The sequence below is a fragment of the Octodon degus genome, unplaced genomic scaffold (genome assembly GCF_000260255.1).
Source record: "Octodon degus isolate 3935 unplaced genomic scaffold, OctDeg1.0 scaffold00192, whole genome shotgun sequence".
Taxonomy (NCBI): Eukaryota; Metazoa; Chordata; class Mammalia; order Rodentia; family Octodontidae; genus Octodon; species Octodon degus.
Genome location: NW_004524768.1, coordinates 4,396,625 through 4,413,787, shown reverse-complemented (window position 1 = coordinate 4,413,787; position 17,163 = coordinate 4,396,625). Strand labels below are relative to the sequence as shown.

At 42.8% G+C, this 17,163-nt stretch overlaps 1 protein-coding gene across 3 annotated transcripts in view; it reads left to right on the top strand.

Moving 5' to 3' along the window:
- The first annotated feature begins 6,106 nt into the window (after positions 1-6,106).
- Ror2 (receptor tyrosine kinase like orphan receptor 2) overlaps positions 6,107-17,163 on the top strand; it is a 256,307-nt gene continuing 245,250 nt past the window's right edge. For all 3 annotated transcript variants that reach the window (XR_002818732.1, XM_023704216.1, XM_023704217.1), the window contains exon 1: positions 6,107-6,439. Coding sequence is in view for 2 of the 3 variants with exons in the window: in XM_023704216.1 (XP_023559984.1) it covers positions 6,352-6,439 (88 nt within the window). In the remaining variant the exon portion in view is untranslated. The remainder of the gene's footprint in view (positions 6,440-17,163) is intronic.

The window sequence follows — 17,163 nt, the reverse complement described above, 5'->3', positions numbered from 1 at the left end:
GCTAGAGAAGCAGGCCTGGAATGCAATGATGGGAGATTCTGGTCAGAACTCAGAAGATCAGAATATTGAAAGAAATGCAGGCCTTAAAGACCGGGCTCAAGAGGTTCCAGTTGGGAACAAGAACTGCATTGACAGTTGGATTCCAAGTCATGTGTGTTATCTGCTGAACAAAAGTTTGTCTGAAGTTTCCTCATATCCAGCAACATTATTGGAGATTAAGGAAAGTGGACTAATTAATCTCGCAGAAGAAATTTCAAGGTAGTTCAATGTGAGGCACTGTTATTGTTGGGGGTTTTTAGCTAGCTGTACCCTGAGAATAAAGCGAAAACAGTCCAGAAGGATGATTTACATTTTGAATTTGGGCCTGGGGTATAGTTCAGCCGTACAGCAGCTGCCTAGTCTTGAATGTATTCCCAGTACCTTACAGAAATTTGAATTTGACCAGAAAGGCAGTTATGGTAAAGTTTCAGCTGGCAAAACAAGAGGGGAGGAGAACTTGTTTGCTGAAAAGATCAGCATTAAACAGCTAAATACTTTGGAACTTAACAATAGGCAAGACAATCTCAGAGAATCAGGATTCCATCCTTTTCTGACTCAAAATGTGAAGCTAAAATACTTTGCTTCAAGAAGAGAGACTCAGCATAGTATATTTCAGAATGGTGGAAGCCTAGGGAATATGTTCCACAGGATTAGGTTCTTGTGCTCAGTAATCCAGCCACTCAACCTCCTCTACCCCATAGCCAAGAATAAAGGAAGCCTGGCTACTTATGTGGCTGGTGGTAGATCTGCACATCATATGATGCTGGTTTTAGGGATAGGATAACATAATGTTTTCAGTTCTTCTAGAAAAATATTCAGAAGGGGAATAGCTTGGTAAAACAGGACCTCTGATTCTAGTTTTTTTGAGGAATATTCACACTATTTCTATAATGGTTGTACTAGTTTGTATTCTATCAACAGTGGAGAAGGGTTCCTTTTTCCCCACAGCCCCTTCAGCATTTGTTATTGGTAAACATCTTGATGGTAGGTATTCTTCATGGGATGAGATGGAATCTTAGTGTTGTTTTAATTTGTATTTCTTGAATTACCAATGATGTTGAACATTTTTTCCATATATGTACTTGCCATTTTTATTTCTTCCTCTGAGAAGTGTGTATTCATCTAAGATGTCCATTTTTTGGTTGAATCTTTGAATTTGAGGGGCCTGAATTTTATATAAAAATATTATATAGCTTCAATGTAATCTGTTCAAAATACCATTACCATACCTCACAGATCTAAAGAAAACATTCCTAAAACTCATCTGGAACCAGAAGAGACCTAGAATAGCAAAAGCAATCCTGAACAAAGACACCCTGCCACACTATCTTTGACAAAGGAGCCAAATATGTTCACTGGAAGAAAGATAGCCTCAATAACTTTGTTATTCTTATACAGGAATGCTACTGATTTTTGAGTTTTGAGTGTGTATCGTGGTATGTTAATGAATTTTATTATTATATCTAGAATCTCTTAGTGGAATTTTTGAGGTTTCCTATGTAGAGTATCATGTCATCTGTGAATAATGATAATTTCACTTCTTCTTTTCTATTTATATTCTTCTTATTTCTCTCATCTAACCGCTCTGGATAATGTTTCCAGAACTATAGTGAATAGCAGTGGACATCTTTGTTTTGTTCCTGTTTTTATAGTGAAATTTTTCAGTTTTTGTCCATTTAGTATGATGTTGAATATTGTTTTATCATATGTGACTTTTATCAGATTGAGATAAGGATCATCTATTCCAATTTTCTCTTGGGTGTTTCTCGTGAATGAGTGTTGGACTTTGTCAATAGCTTTTTCTGCATCTATTAACATGATCATGTGATTTTTTTTTTTTTTTTGTCTTTGGTTCTGTTGATATAGTATAGTACATGTATTCATTTGTGTGTGTTGAAATACCTCTACATTTCTGGGGTAAATCCTTCCTGGTCATGGTGTATAATCTTCTTGATGATTTGCTGCTTTACGTTTTCTAGTATTTTATTGAGGATTATTGCATCTATGTTCATTAGGGACATTGGCCTGTAGTTCTCTTTTTTCTTTGTGTCTTTCTCTGATTTTGATATCAGAGTAATAATACTTGCCCCCAGGAATGAGTTTAGGATAATTCCTTCACTTTAAATTTCATTAAAGATTTTGAGAAGTATTGACATTAAATCTTTTTAAATTTCTTATAGAATTTGCCAGTGAAGCCATCAAAGACACGAACTTTTCTTTTGTTTGCAAGGGTTTTTTTTTAATTTTTATTTTTTATTTTAGGGAAGTGTCTACAGGTTGTTCAGGGTCTCACTACTAGATTGGACTCTTAGTGATCTGCCTGTTTACAGCCTCCCAAGAGCTGAGACTACAGGTGTGCACCACCGTGCCTAGTCTCAGTTGCCGTCTCAGCATGCCCTGGGTGTGGGGCAAGAATGGCAGGTCAGGGAATTGAATCCCTGGGCCCTGGGCCTGCTTTCAGGTGTTTTAATCTGCTGAGCTATTTGGCCAGCCCTCTAAGTTGTTAATTACATTTTCAATTTTGCTAACTGATATTGGATTATTCTAAATTTTTATATCTTCTTGATTCAGCTTTAGTAATTCATATTGCTAAGAATCTGTCCATATTTTTCTGTTTTCCTTCCTATGAAAGTACAGATTTTCATAGTATTGATGATCTTGTGAATCTCTACACAAGATCTGTAGTGATTTCACCCCTTTCATTCCTTATTGTATCAATTTCAGGTTTTTTTTTCTGTAAGGTTGCTTAAGGGTTTATCAATTTTGTTTTTTCTCTCAGAGAAGCAACTGTGCAATACCTTGATTCTTTGTTTTCAATACCTTGTAATATCGTGATTGTTTTCCTAGTCTCCATTGCATTAACTTCAGCTCTGATCTTTATAATTTCCTTTCTTTTTGGGCTTTGGCCTTGACTTGCTCTTGTTTTTCCTAGAAGCTTCAGGTGCAACATTATGCTGTTTATTTATGCCAGCCTGGGATACCTAGTGAATTCAAGACCAGTTTAAACTACATGGTGAAAACCTGTCTCAAAAAACAAAAACAAAAAGCTCAAAACATGTAATAATAAAATACAAACTGAGAAAAAATGAAGGTAAAATTCTGAGGCCATTGAGCCTGAGAAGTACAATATTACTATAATGCAATCTAAGATATGAGTATTACCATTCATTAGGAAAATGCAAATTAAAGCACACATTGTCACTGCCCTGGTCTCTAGATAGTCCTCATATATCCCAGGAACCCTCAGACTCAGTCACCTTGACTAGCTCTCCATTCCACTTAGCTCTTGCACAGACATATATAGCACCCTGCTAATGCCTGCTGTAGAGGTGCTTGGCTGCTTCCTGACACTCTTGCTCATACCAAGCCTGCTGTTTCACCCCCTTTGTGTGCTTCTGTCATGTGATCTACATGATCGTCCCCTATGGTGATATGACAGTCAATCTCCAGTGTTCCTCTCTCCTTCTCTGTGTGCTCCTATGATAAAGAGGCCCTACCCATGGAGCCAGTAGCACATTACTGACATGATGTGTGTGCTTCCAAGACGAGGTTATAAAAGGCATCACCTCATTGGAGCTTCCACTTGGGGTGTGTGTGTGTGTGTGTGTGTGTGTGTTGAGGGAGAGAGTTTCTTAGCTATAGTGCCATGAAAATGTCCAAGGGATCTTATACAGTGGACCATGTGGCCAGGAATTCAGGACTTCACCACATCTCCAGCACTGCCTGCCCAACATGTGCCATCTAGATTAATATGTGAGAATCTTCCAGCATGTGGAAATTTTCAGTGACTGCAGCTCTGGTTGACATCTGTTATGGTTTGTATCTAAGTTGTCCCCTCAAGCCTCATGTGCTCCGGGGTGGGGCTTTGGGGAGATGACTGGATCTAGGTGTGTGTGATATGAGGATTAAGGGTATGTAGCACTAATTTAATCCACTGAATGGAATTAGCATAGTTAGTTTTAACATATGGCCGGATGGATTTACTGAAAACAGAAGCCCCATCTTATGTGTGGGGCTTTTTGGTTGGTACCACAGACCAAAAGGCTTACTTATAGTCTGGATGGGATAAAAGGGAAAAGCAAGCTGTTTGCTGTTTGCTGCTTTCTGCCTTTCCTGCCATGGATTGTTTGTCTTCTGTGATACCCTTCTGCCATACTGCCTCGCCTTGGAGCCAGCGAACTATGGACTAAAATCTCTACAAAATGTGACCCAAAATAAATCTTTCCTCCTTTAACTCGTGGGTGTTGGGTATTGTGTCCTAGAAGTGAGGAAGTAACTAAGCCAACAGCTGAAATCATTTGACAAGATAAATGGTTAGGTCTGAAGATTTTATTTTTATGGGACAATTTGTATGCAGTCATTAACTGATAACTAATTCAGATGGAAAAGTATGTAGCTCCAGTCTGTTCTTGGATTGCAGCTACGGTTTGCTAATTAGTGGAAGTTTGTGTTTTGACCTCTTAATCTAACAGGTTTTTGTTCTTCAATTCTGAACCAAAGGAAAGGGGAGGAAGGAGGGAGGGAGACCAGGGGAAAACAGTCTGGAGTTATTTATGGAAATTTTGAACTGTCACCCAAGGTGTCAGTATCTCCTTCTCTGAGACATACAGCCCCCTGGAAATGTCGCAAACTTTTTTTGGGGTCAGGGTTCCAGGGCAAACTCAGAAGACTCTTCTCTGTAGCCGTTGTCTGAGTTGCTCTAAAAGCATACAGAAGGGCCCCAGAGAGAAGTTAAAGAAGGAAACCCCCAAAGATAAACACTGGGAAGACATCAACACTTTGGAGAGCAGCCCCTGGCCAGACCAGAGCAATAGGGCAGAAGGGCAGAAGGGGTCTGGGAAGATGAAGAATGATTTTATCATCAGGTAATCCCCAATACCTGTAGCCCCTGGCCAGCTTCAATCTGTCACTCTAATCTGTGTTAGGAAAGAGAAGAGTGTAAAATGTTTGTGGGACACTTAGTTAGAGGCAGCTAGAGGCCTAGATAATTTGATCAGGGGTGGGGCCGGCTGGCTCAGGCGGTTTGCCAGCAGACCTCGGCTAGAGAACTTTGGTTTCCGGCCCTGTCTGAAGCCCTGGGGAGCACCTCCACGGGCAAACTCAGAGCCCTGGGGTCTGGCACAAAGGCCAGAGTTTTCCTTAATTCACCCCAACTAAAGGGGTAGAGCTCCAGACAAACGAAAAACAAAAATAAAAAACAAACACTATACAAATTGCTTGGCAATCAGTTAAACGATAAATCTCACCAAACAAGAGGAATCTAAATCCTTTCTCCAAGGGAGAAAAACAAAGAAAATTCCTGAGTTACAAGCAGAAGCAGGATTTGCAAACCCAGACCTTCCATGTGCTAAACTAAACCAAGAATAAGCAAGAAAATATGTTATTTGAATTGCATTCAAAATGTCTTTTACAAGAGAAGCAAATTACTTCTGCATGGTGCGGGGCACTGCAGGCAACAAATAGCGCTCTGCCTTTAATGGGTAAAATGACACAATTTGCTTTCAACAATAAACAAAAAGCCAGGGGTTTCAGATAGCATCGCACTCCCGCAGGCTCCTTACGGGCAGCTCCGCTCCCAACAGAGATCCGACTGTCCTAGGGCAGGGCGCCAACGGGGGACTCGGCCAGGTTCACTTTCTGAGCAACTCTGCGCCTTCACCTCTCTCCCAACTCACCGAAGGTTTTGGACCGGCGCCTCTCTAACGTGTCCCGCTGGAGAACGGCTGGATCAAGTGTAACGTGTTGTTTGTGCTTTGGACATAGGTCCCTAGGGGTCCCACCTTCTGTAGGTGAGCAACAACCTTTGGGGGCCTCCTGTGTGTTGGACCGCGCGGCAGAAGTCAGACGAGACTCCAGGCACACCCCATGGGTCTCAGCTTTGTGAGGCCCAGGTAGGGGCAGGACGCAGGAAGAGCTCCGGCGACTCGGAGCCGCCCGGGCCAAGCGTCCAGCACGGTTTTCCAGCAGAGGGCGCCAGCGCCGGCTTGCCCAAGGGACTGGTGGGGAGGGGGACCCTGATCTTGTAAGCCCGCCCGCCAGTCGCGGTCCGCCCCCCGCGCTAGTCCCGGCGGCCGGCGGGACACAGAGTCCGCGCCCGGAGCCTCCCGAACCTGCCGGTACCGCTGCCGGAGCCGGGCGGCGCCTTACCGCCGGAGAGGAGGACCACGAGGTCCCCGGGGGGCAGCAAGAGAAGCACGGGGAGAAGGAGCAGCCCTAGCACAGAGAAGGGGCTGGCGGCGCAGCACCGCACCCCCGCCCGAAGTCCGAAGCCTGTGCGCAACGGAGGGCCATCTGGCTCCCACGACCCACAGCATGGCCCGGGGCTCCGGGCTGCCACCGCGGTGCGCCCCGACGGTTTGGGCGGCCGTTGCCCTCTTGCTCTCTGCGCCGCAGACCTCAGGTAGGACCCGGCGCTAGCTCTGCGCACAGGCGAAGGCTCGCGGCTCGCGCGGCCGCCTCTTCCTCGGCTCTGTGCTCCGGCCGCCGCGCTGGCGCCGGTACTCCCGGGAGAGGGGCGCCTGCAAGGCCACGGATCGCCGGGCAGGCGGTGCGGACCCGCCCGGCGCCAGGGTGGGTCCATTGCCTCAGCCCGCACCCCCAGCCGCCAGGGGCTGGTTCCAATAAGCCACGCTGGGGCCGGCTGTTTCCAGAGGCGGGGGTGGGGTGAACGCGAGGGTCTGAGAGCGAATGTATAGCTGCGAGCGCTGGTGTTGCACTGCCCAGCCGTTGTCCGCAGATGTACCTATGGGTCTTGGGACCTGGACTTGGTCGCTTCGCCTATAGTTGACCCTTCCAGGAGGAAGTATGGATCCGGGTTCCCTGTGGTCCTGAGGCCCCTTCACCCGGTTGGGGTAATGCCTGGCGCACACAGGGGTTGGACAAGACCCCGCAGTGAGCGCAGGAGCCACTGGGGTCTAGATCCTGAAGCCCTTGATGGAAGCGCCTGGCTTCCCTTTGGTAGGATCTTAAATCTTTCTTGACGGCCGGAGACTGCCTAAGCGGTGCTTCTCGAGGAGACATCTGTATTCCCTGTGCAGTGGGGTGCTCAGCGCCACCTATGGATTTCAAGACTAGTGGAGGGGGCTGGAGTGGGCCAGGCTCCTTCGTGGCTTTCCCTGGCGGGACACTCGCGACTCCCCAGGCGCTGTGCGGACTCGGCCTCGAGAACTCGGGATGTGAGATTCCTGGAAGGTCGCAGAGGAGGTTCCGTGGGGGTTCTGGGGGTACCTGCCTGGGTGCCAGGAAGAGGCCCCTCTGGCCCTTGCGGTGCAGACGTGCGAAGCATCAAAGGCTTGTGTTTTCCTGGAGGGATTTTGGGCACCCTGCGGTGGAGCAGGAGGGTCGGTGGGGCTTCTAGATTCCGCAGGATTAGAGACTGTTGTAGTTCACGTTAGGTCCCAGAACTGTGAGACGTCCTTGTATGTACATGGATTTCAGTATTCCTGGCTCCCCTCTCATTCCTGCAAGCAGGTGTGAATTAGGGTAAAGCGCGGGAGGAAGGCTGTGAGCCCTTCCCGCGTCCTGCTGTGCATTGCGAACTCTAGGTATCCAGTTTTGCCGCCCTGGCTAGCTGCACTTTATTCTGAGGTGGGGGTTGGTGTTTGGGTTTAGGCAGATGCTGATTGCATCAGGGGTTCTTGATTACTTGAATCGGTAAAGGACTTTGTATTTAATTCCCTGCCCATTAAAGCATAAGTAGTTTAGAGTGCAGGATAGAAAAGTCACATTCCAAGTCAGTGTCCATCCCTAACAACCCTCCTTTTAGCCCTCTCCATTTGGAAAACTTTTACACTCTTGAGAGCCTTTTACTGGAAGGGCGGGTTCTTAAATGTTGCCTGTTTTACCTGTGAGTGTGAAGGGTGTGCTGGTTGTCACTTGGTGGTTAAACTGTTGAGCAGCAATTCAGCCTCACACACCCTGTGGCTAAGGCAGCTTCAGATGCATCTGGGTCAGTTACTGTGGTGAGAGGTTTTGAGCTGGGGGATGAGGGGGGTGGGTGCATCCACGGCCCCAGTGAAGGCTGTAGGACTGTCCATTGTATTTTGGATGGAGGAAACCACCATTCCCAGTGCAAAGTAAGAACTGTGTGATAAAGCCATCCACGGTCATTTTCTTTGAACCCCAAGTGGAGCTAATTTCCTAGTGAAGTAATACATTATAAAGGGAGGAGCAGAATGTAATTCTTCTTAATGGAAACTCCTTAAAATATGGTAATTCCATACAAAATATGAAAAAAATGATATGACCACAGAGTGTTCAGGATCTTTTCTGTGGCAAAGAGAAGTTTCTTTGTACCTTGAATTTTTTTTATAAGTGAAATAATTTGCTACATAAAAACACTCAGAGGTTGTTGTAAAGGATTGTTGTGTTCTCACTCTACATTTTTACAGGAAGTCTGTCTGCTACAGGCACCAGTACCTGATTTGGGACCAGGCTGCCCTCCTAGGTAGCATAGGTTGAGGGTGATAGGGTTTAGGGTCCTATCTCCTGAGATTTTTTTTTTTTTTTTTTTTTTGCAGAACCGGGGATTGAACTCAGGCCCCTGCACTTGCCAGAGAAGCACTTATTCCACTGAGCCATCTCCCCTCTCCTGAGATTTTGATGGTGCACTGTCTACTTCTGGCCCAGTTCCCCAGTATAATGGGCATTATAAATAATGATATTAATCCATCTAGAGGAAAATGAATGAGACTATGTTGTGTAAACCATTGTGGAAACAAAAGATTTTGTGTATGTAGTAAGGCCAAATGTTTTTCTTATTGTGGCATTTTATCAAACAAAGAACTACACATTGGAAATTTTTCAGTATTTAACAGTAAGATCGAGTTGATCCCTGGCATCCACTTGAAGAATGTCACCATGAGAATCTGGGCAGCCTGTGAATGGCATACTCAGTGTAACTGAGAGGTGCTTTACATTCACTTAGGTTTTAGCTTTTTTGCTGTGCTGGGGATGGGAGAGCATGCTGGGCTGTCATTCTGCCTCTGAGGTCTATCTGCAGCCTGGGGATATCTTTTATTGGAGAGCAAGTTATGATTAGAAAACTTAAAAGAATTCTGCTTAATATTTTCTGTATGAAAAAAGCAACATGTGTTTGAAATGCACTTTTCTCTGAGGTAGTTTTGGTGAGGCAGTGTGCAATGCCATTTGGATTTTTCGTTAAACATTATTCCTATTGTGTATGCAAAGCACAGTCATAACTGGTGTTTTTGCATCTCTCTAGTATGGTGTGATTTGCAGTGAGTCCCTTCAACCTTTAGGCTATATTTAACCTCAGGGACTCTTAAAAAGCCTGGCAGACCTTCAATCTATGTGGCTCTTCCTTTGGAATCTCTTTTGGGTGGCAGTGAAATAGAGATGCAGAAGAGGAAGCTGTTCCTAAGAGTAGTAGGAAGATTAATCCCCTTTGGGAGGATTTCAAAGGGAGAACTGGCCCTTCTTTAAAATGCATTCCCTAGGAGGCCGGGCTGCGAAGAGGCATCCTTATCATTGTAATGAGCTGGCTGTGAAGTGTCTAGGCTCCCTAAGGCAGGACTCAGCTAGTCTGATGAAGTGCCATAAGTTTGTGCACCCCATGAGTCTTCTCAAAGGGAGAGGACTAACTGCGATTCTAGGCTGCATTTCAGGGACGAGAAAGTGACTACCAAGTTCTGTCCCTGCCCAACATTTATAAGCATCCTGTAAAATGGCATAAAACCTTCTGATGTTTATCTTGTTTATTTCCTGGGAACCCAGAGCCTGAACTGTAATGAACACTCTTTCTGCTGCCCTGGGGTTCATTCTGCTGAGTCCCACAGGGGCCCCTGAGGGCTGTCTGTCTTTACATTTATGCACTGGGAGAGACTCTTGTAAAGAAAGTTTTCCTCAGGGTGTTTCCTTCTTTGGTGACTGCCAAGGGGACCCACAGTTTCATGCAGATATGCAGAATTTCAAAGTAAAGGAACTCTGGGCTCTGCTTTGCCTAGGAGACATCTGATGCTGGGTTTGCATTTTTATTGGTTGAGCCCCCCCATTACATGGTCAATAGCAATTTTGTGAAAGGATAGTTGGGCTAAAAGGGCTTGTTTGGAAAACATTGCTCTGAGCTTCTTGGTTTTGTATTGTTTCTCTGCTTTGGGGAACCAGTTAAGAGTTCATGGTTCTTGAATTTTAGAGTAAGAATCCAAGCAATCAGAGGAGCTGCAGCCCCCTAATTATGGCTACAACTGTCTGGGGTTTATACCCACCTCCTTTTTCTAGTGTGTTTTTATTTGGTTTTGTTGGAAGACCTCGCCAAATTGGAAATGAGGGTGGTACCACTCTGTTGGCACGTGTAGTTGTCATAAAGGCTGAATGGGGGTTTAATCTGTTTAAAACTATATTAGCAGCATGGTCAGGAGTGGGTAGACAATGTTGGCAATTTTCAGAAAGCTGTTCAAAAGTAGAGAATTGCAAAAAAAAAAAAATAGAGAATTGTGTTGCTGTAGCTTGCACCATTGATGGGATTTCTGGGTGTGCTTTCTTTTCCTAATTCTAACTTCAAAAGAAACAAAAAATTCAAAAACCAATAGGAAGGAAATAATTATAGAAAAAATTAGCCTAATTCAATTGTGTAGGTAGCTTTTCTTTTTAGAAGGTCTTGGGTTCCCCTGGGAGGTGTGGGTGTGTCTTTGTGTTAGAATGAGCTTCAGTAAGTACTCTTGTCACTTTTGAGATGTTATTGGGAGAAAGTGGCTGCTGCTGCTGCTGCTGCTGCTGCTGGTGCTGGCTTCCAGGTGTGGGAGAGTCTCTTCCTTTCCTAAAGCTCTCAGCCTAATGATTTCCACACCCACCTGAAGGGAAAGTTAAAATAATACATGGTTAAATTTGAGAGACATTTTGGCCAAGCCATTGTAGATGTGCTGTGGGACGTAGTAGATTTGAGCATGCAGTTATTTAAATTAAAATTAAATAAAATTAAAAGAAATGAAACAAACACTTTGTCCACCTTATTTAGGAAGACACTGCAGGGTTCTGATGGAGATTGCATTGGATCTGTGGATTGCATTCAGTGGTACAGTATAACCATCTTGACTGTTTTGAGTCCATCTTTATACTTGTTTAGATAGTATTTAATTTCCTTCATTAATGTTTTGTAGTTTTTAGCATACAACTTTTTTGTATTTATTAAATCAGTTCCTAAGAATTTCGTTGTTGAATGCTATTGTAAACTGAAATTTCCAACTTAATTTTGATACTATTATAGCTAAAATTTTCTCCTTAATTTTCTTTTTGGATTGTTTCTTACTGATTTATAAAATTGCAGTTAGTTTTTGTGTGTTGATTTTCCATCCTACCAGTTTGCTAATTTAGTATTTTTGTGGATCTTGTTTTATTTTCTTTTATTTTTTTTAAACATTTGTTTCGAAAAAGATTTATTTTAGATCTTGTTTTACATGTGAGATTACTTTAGCTACGAGACGGAGGGAGGTGATAATGGGGAGGTTAAGGAATGTAAAAAAATACGTTACACACAAGCACCAGCTCCCCACAATGACTATAATCAAGAGGAGGTACCACAAGCATGTACTGATAAAAATAAAAATTAGTAAAACCTCATGTTACCTGTAAATAGATTGATTTACTTGGTCTTTTCCAATCACGGTGCCTTTCATTAATTCCTTGCCTAATTGTCCAGTCTAGAACTTCCACTACCACTTTGAATGCAAGTGTTGAATTGCATATTCTTGTTTTGTTCCTGATCTAAGAGAAGAAAAGCTTGCAGTTTTTTCATCATTGAGGATGTTAGTCATGAGCTTTTCACTTTTGGTGTTAGTATGTTCAGTTTCCTTCTATTCTTAGTTTATTGTTACATCTTTTTTGTGGGTTTTTTTTGGGGGGGTTTGGTTTGAACTTTTAGAACATGTTGATGTCCTGCTACATCTTCAAGAGTAAAACCAAATCATCAAAAAATGGTTGGAAAATTAGAACTGAATGCCAGCAATTTAATGAATATAATTGTATTCTAAATTAATAATGTGACCACACTGAGGTAGGAGGAGAAAGAAACCTAGATTAAGTAAATGAGAGACTTGTGTGTTGGCTGTACTGTATATCCTCAGTTTATCTGGCAAACCTACTACCACTTGAGAACAAATCTTGCCCTCATCTTTCACAGTAGTACAGATGTACTTGTTTTGAAAGTAGTGCATATAAATTGTAAGATGGGGTGAATGAAAAGTGTTTTCATACTGTTAAAACCTGGGTTTTCCCTGTGAAAGAAGAGAAATAAAACTGGGGAATGAGGGAAGGCAAGGGAAGGCCTGGAGTAGTTGGATTGCAATTGGAGGCAACAGTATAGCTCATGGTCTCATAGAAATAGAATGAATTAAAATTATAAACTCAGTGTATAATAAACATAATGGTGATTCCAGGACTTCATAGGTATGGAGCAGTCTTGAGGCCTGGACCTTGTTTTCTGCATACTGCCACACTTTCCGGGAGCTGAGTACCTAGAGGGGGCGACAAATATGTTATTAGCTGGGAGAGGAAAAGTGCAGGATGAGTATGTAACATGTTTTTGTGGCAGAAAGTGAGTAAGTGGTCAGCAGAGATTGGGTGTGTTGAAGGGTGGTACTCCTGTGGCCAACTGTGAGGCCATGAAAGCATCACAGTAAATAAAAACAAGCTTGGATTGCATGACTTATGGGTCACCTGGAATCCAGGATGGTTTCTTTGTGAGTTCCTTAACTCATTATTGCTATAAAGACTATTTCTAAAAGAAGTCATATTTGAGCTTCTGAGAGGATGTAGATTTTGGAGGATGCTGTTGACTCCTACCATATGAAAGTAAACAGGAGAAGTGGAGAGGAGAGTGTACTGTGTAGAGCAGTATTTTCACAAGCAACATCAGCCACAAGTTCTTCAGTACTGAAGCTGGCCTCAGTTTCCCAGAATCTTCAAGTAGCCCTTCGTACTATCCACTTGTAGTAGTAGGTCTTGTTCATATTGGTTGTCCAGGTCTTTGCTTCCTTTCTGCCCAGGGACACCTTGTCATTTAGCCAGATTGAAGAATCCCCCACTTCTACACCTAAAGGGCTGGGTTCTGGGCAGAGCCCAGTGCCCCTGTCTTTGAGGATGTGGAGTTGCTCTGACCCTTTTGAGATTTCCATTGTATTAAAAAAAATCTTTTTTATCCATTCTGTGGTTGACAACTTTTAGGTTGTTTTTGAGGGCTTCCAAAGTTAAGCTTGGGCAGTCTCTGCTGAGCCCTTGACTCCAGGTCCTCCTATCCCTTTTCATCCTGGTGAATATGCAGGAGGGTAACCTTGTGGAATGACCGTTCTTCACCATTTTCAGAGCTCTGTGTTAACAACAACAATAACAACAGCAATAACAACAATAATAAGTATTATTACTACTATTAATATTATTTTGCAGTGCTGGACATGGAACCCAAACCTTGTGCATGTTGAATTCTATCGCTGAACTACACCTCTTGGCTGGTGCTGTCTCTGTCTCTGTCTCTGTCTCTGTCTCAGTCTCTGTCTCTGTCTCTCTCTTTCCCTCCTTCTCTCCCCCTCTCTCTGAGGTTTATTAAAACAGACATGGTATTAAGGTGTAGAAAAGCACTGTAGTTTTTAGTTACATACTATTCCTTTTTAACAATAACAGACAACAACAAAAGGCTCTTTCTTCCCTCCTAGATAGATGTAAAGGCTTTAACATCTCACTTGAAAAATCAGACTGTTAGAAAGTATTTACAGCAGAAAGAACAGATGAAGAGATTAACATGTAGAACAGTAAAGATGGACTAGGATGTAGCATAGTGGTATGGTGCTTACCTAGCGTGTACCAAGTCCTCTTTTTTTTTTTTTTTTTTTGCGGAACCAGGGATTGAACTCAGACCCTTGCACTTGCCAGGCAAGCGCTTATCCTACTGAGCCATCTCCCCGGCCCCTCCAAGTCCTTATTTCAATCCCTAGCACTGCAAAAAATGAAAACAAAGGAGGTACATGGTCAGCCAAGTACGTAATCTGGAGAAGAAATACACAGGATTACCAAATGACAAGAAAGTTTGTTTTTATTGTCAAGACAACCCAAACTAGAAAACAATTGTCTTAATGTCTTCTAATCCCTTCTCATCAGAAGTGAGAAATAAAGCTTGTATAAACTGTGTGGGGAGTGTGGCTCTGTGGTGTGTAACTTGCCATTTTACAGCCCTTTGGCTTTGCCTGTTAACATTTAACACACACATGTCTGTGGTCTGCCGAAGAACATGTGTGCTGCTCATTGTAGCAGCATTTGTAAGGGTGAACTGTTGGAAACATCTACTTGTCATTGCCTGGGAGCTTAATAAACATGGCTTTCTCTAAGTTGTGGGTTGTGTACAGTGGTCAAAAGGAATATATGAACATGGAGACCTATGAGTGCTAAGAGGGAAAGATTTTAAAGGGAGATTCCCTTTTGGCTTGGAGAAGAACGTTTATGGAAGGACAGAGGGCACTGCACGTGGCTGACCTGAAAGCTCCCACCGGCACTGAGGGGATCTTTAGAATAAGATAGTTTTTTCTTTAAAAGAGAATAAAGAGAAACCCAAAATGTCAAAACAGGATGATAGGAGGATAAGGACGGTTAATGCATTGCATATTTTTATCTGTAAATTAGATACTCAGAGTACAAAATATTGGCATTTAACTATCCAAACAATATTAGCACAAACATTTTCAGTGACCTAAGAGAAATTAGTAATATAACTATCTCAACTATCAGTATATTTGCTTTTCTTTCATTCCCCCATCCTAGTTTCTCTTTTCTTTTGGAGTTTCTTTCCATTTTGCAGTATTTATTGTACATTTCAGAACTTATTCGCTTTCACCTTCTCACACTAGTGAGACAATATGATGTTTCCCATGTGCATTTGGTTTATTTCACTGTTTTTTTGTCCCGGAAATTGAACTCGGGAAATTGAATACTTGCCAGGCAGGCATTGTGCTACTAAGCTACATCCACAGCTGGTTTATTTTTCTTATGAATCTGATCTTGAGTTGTATCTATTTACCTATAAAAATCTCCAGTTTATCCTTCTTTGTGGCTGAGTAGTACTCCATTATATAAAGAACCCCACATATTTTTATCCATTCTATGGTTGATGGACATTTAGGTTGTTTCCAAAGTCCAGCTATTGCAAATTGTGCTGCTATAAACATGGATATAAACATGGATATATATCTATATCTATATCTATATCTATATCTATATCTATATCTATATCTATATCTATATCTGTCTGTCTGTCTATCTATCTATCTATCTATCTATCTATCTATCTATCTATCTATCTATATCTGTGGTACAATGTTTTCAATTGTTTTGGGAAGATATCCAGAAGGGAAATAGCTGGGTCAAATGGAACCTGCAATCCTAGATTTTGAGGAATCGTCACACTGATTTCTATAGTGGTGGCACCAGTCTATGCTCCCACCAACAATGGAAGAGTCCTTTATCCAAACAGTATCGCTAACATTTTTTGTTGGGTGATTATTTGGCAATGCCTATTCTTTCTAGGGTAAGAGGGAATCTCTGTGCTATAGTTTGCATCTTTCGAATGACCAGTGGTACTGAACATTTTTTCATATATACATTTATTTGCTGTTTGTATTTCTTCATCTGAGAAGTGTGTGTGCCCGTCTTTGGATGGGGTGCTTGAATTTGGGAAGTCTGATTGTATTTGATTTTATTAGCTCTTTTTATGTTCTTGATAGTAATCTTTTTTTCTGAGGAAACAGCTGGCAAGCATTTTTTCCAACATTGTGGGTTCTTTTTTCAATCTGTTGGTGGTTTCTCTTCCTGTACAAAAGCTTTTTAGTAAAATGAGATGCAAATTGGTGATTCTTTCTAATAGTTCCTGTGTGATCAGGATTTTATTCATAAAGTCTTTGCTTATACCAACGTCTTCAAGAGTTTTATCTGTTCTATCTTCCAGAAGATTTAATGACCCAACGGGTGGCCACTAGATTGAGTCAGCAGCTGATCTGAGTTCTGAGCACAGCCGGCCACTATCTAAGATGGCTCCTGGCTAAACGCTTGCTCTTACAGGATGACTGAGTTCTCAGTGACCTCTGCCAGCTCGTGCAGTCCTTCATGTCTGCTGCTCCCTTTCACTGCTGCATCTCTCCATGGAGGTCTCGGGGATCATCAGAAGCTTCCATGTGTGCACAGGTTTGAACTGTTCCTGTCACACAAAGTCCTGTCTCAGGAAGAAGGCACCATAGGCCACCTCCTTCTTCTTTATTAAAGTTTCTCTCTTCACTCTCTCCATGGAGTTTAATTCATGCTTTTCATCCTTTCTGGACCCAAGGGACCCACTTCCCTCCTTCTTGTCTTTTTCATGTTGCTATATGCCAGTGTCTGGCTGGCAACTCTCAAGGGGGCTGTTTCATGGCTATTTACCACTCTGCCATCTTGGTCTGGAATTTCTACAAGAAGATCTTAGCGTGGGTACATATTTGGAGACACAGAGGTCATTGAGGGAGATGAGAGTCATTTGTATTTTAACTGTAGATGCTTATTCTAAGTCAGAAGCTACATTTATGTGTAATTAAGAAGTTTTAGGGTCTTTTATACCATTGTAGCTTCTGTGCTGGCAGTCCCTTCATTATGTCCTGCTTTTAACCTGCAGAAAAGTTATCTATCTCTACAAATTGGAATTTTCTGGTCCTTCCATACCTTTGAATTTAAGTAACTGCAGATCAAAAATACTTGGAAAAAATTCCAGAAAGTGTCCCTAAAAGCAAAATGGGGTTTGCTGTACACTAATCACTGTGTGGCACCTATGAAGGTGGGCTGTGTAGGCTATGTATTGGGTGCCGTTTGTGATCTAGAGATGACTTAGCTTAGGCAGAAGGATATGCACAGCTTTGTGCAGTCACATCCTTCGGTGTACGGGAGGTGAGCACTGTGTGTGTAGTGTCTCAAGGTCTTTACTAGATCCTCTGCATTTGCAGAGGATGACTAAGTGAATTGGGGTGCTGGCATGGGGATGCTTCTCCCTATCACCTTGAACCTGCTTTGCAGAGCCCTTGCCTGGTTCTGACCAGAGGAGAATGTGGGAAGTCACTTTAGAGCAAAGACCTAGGCAGTTCATCAGTACCGGGGGGGGGGGGG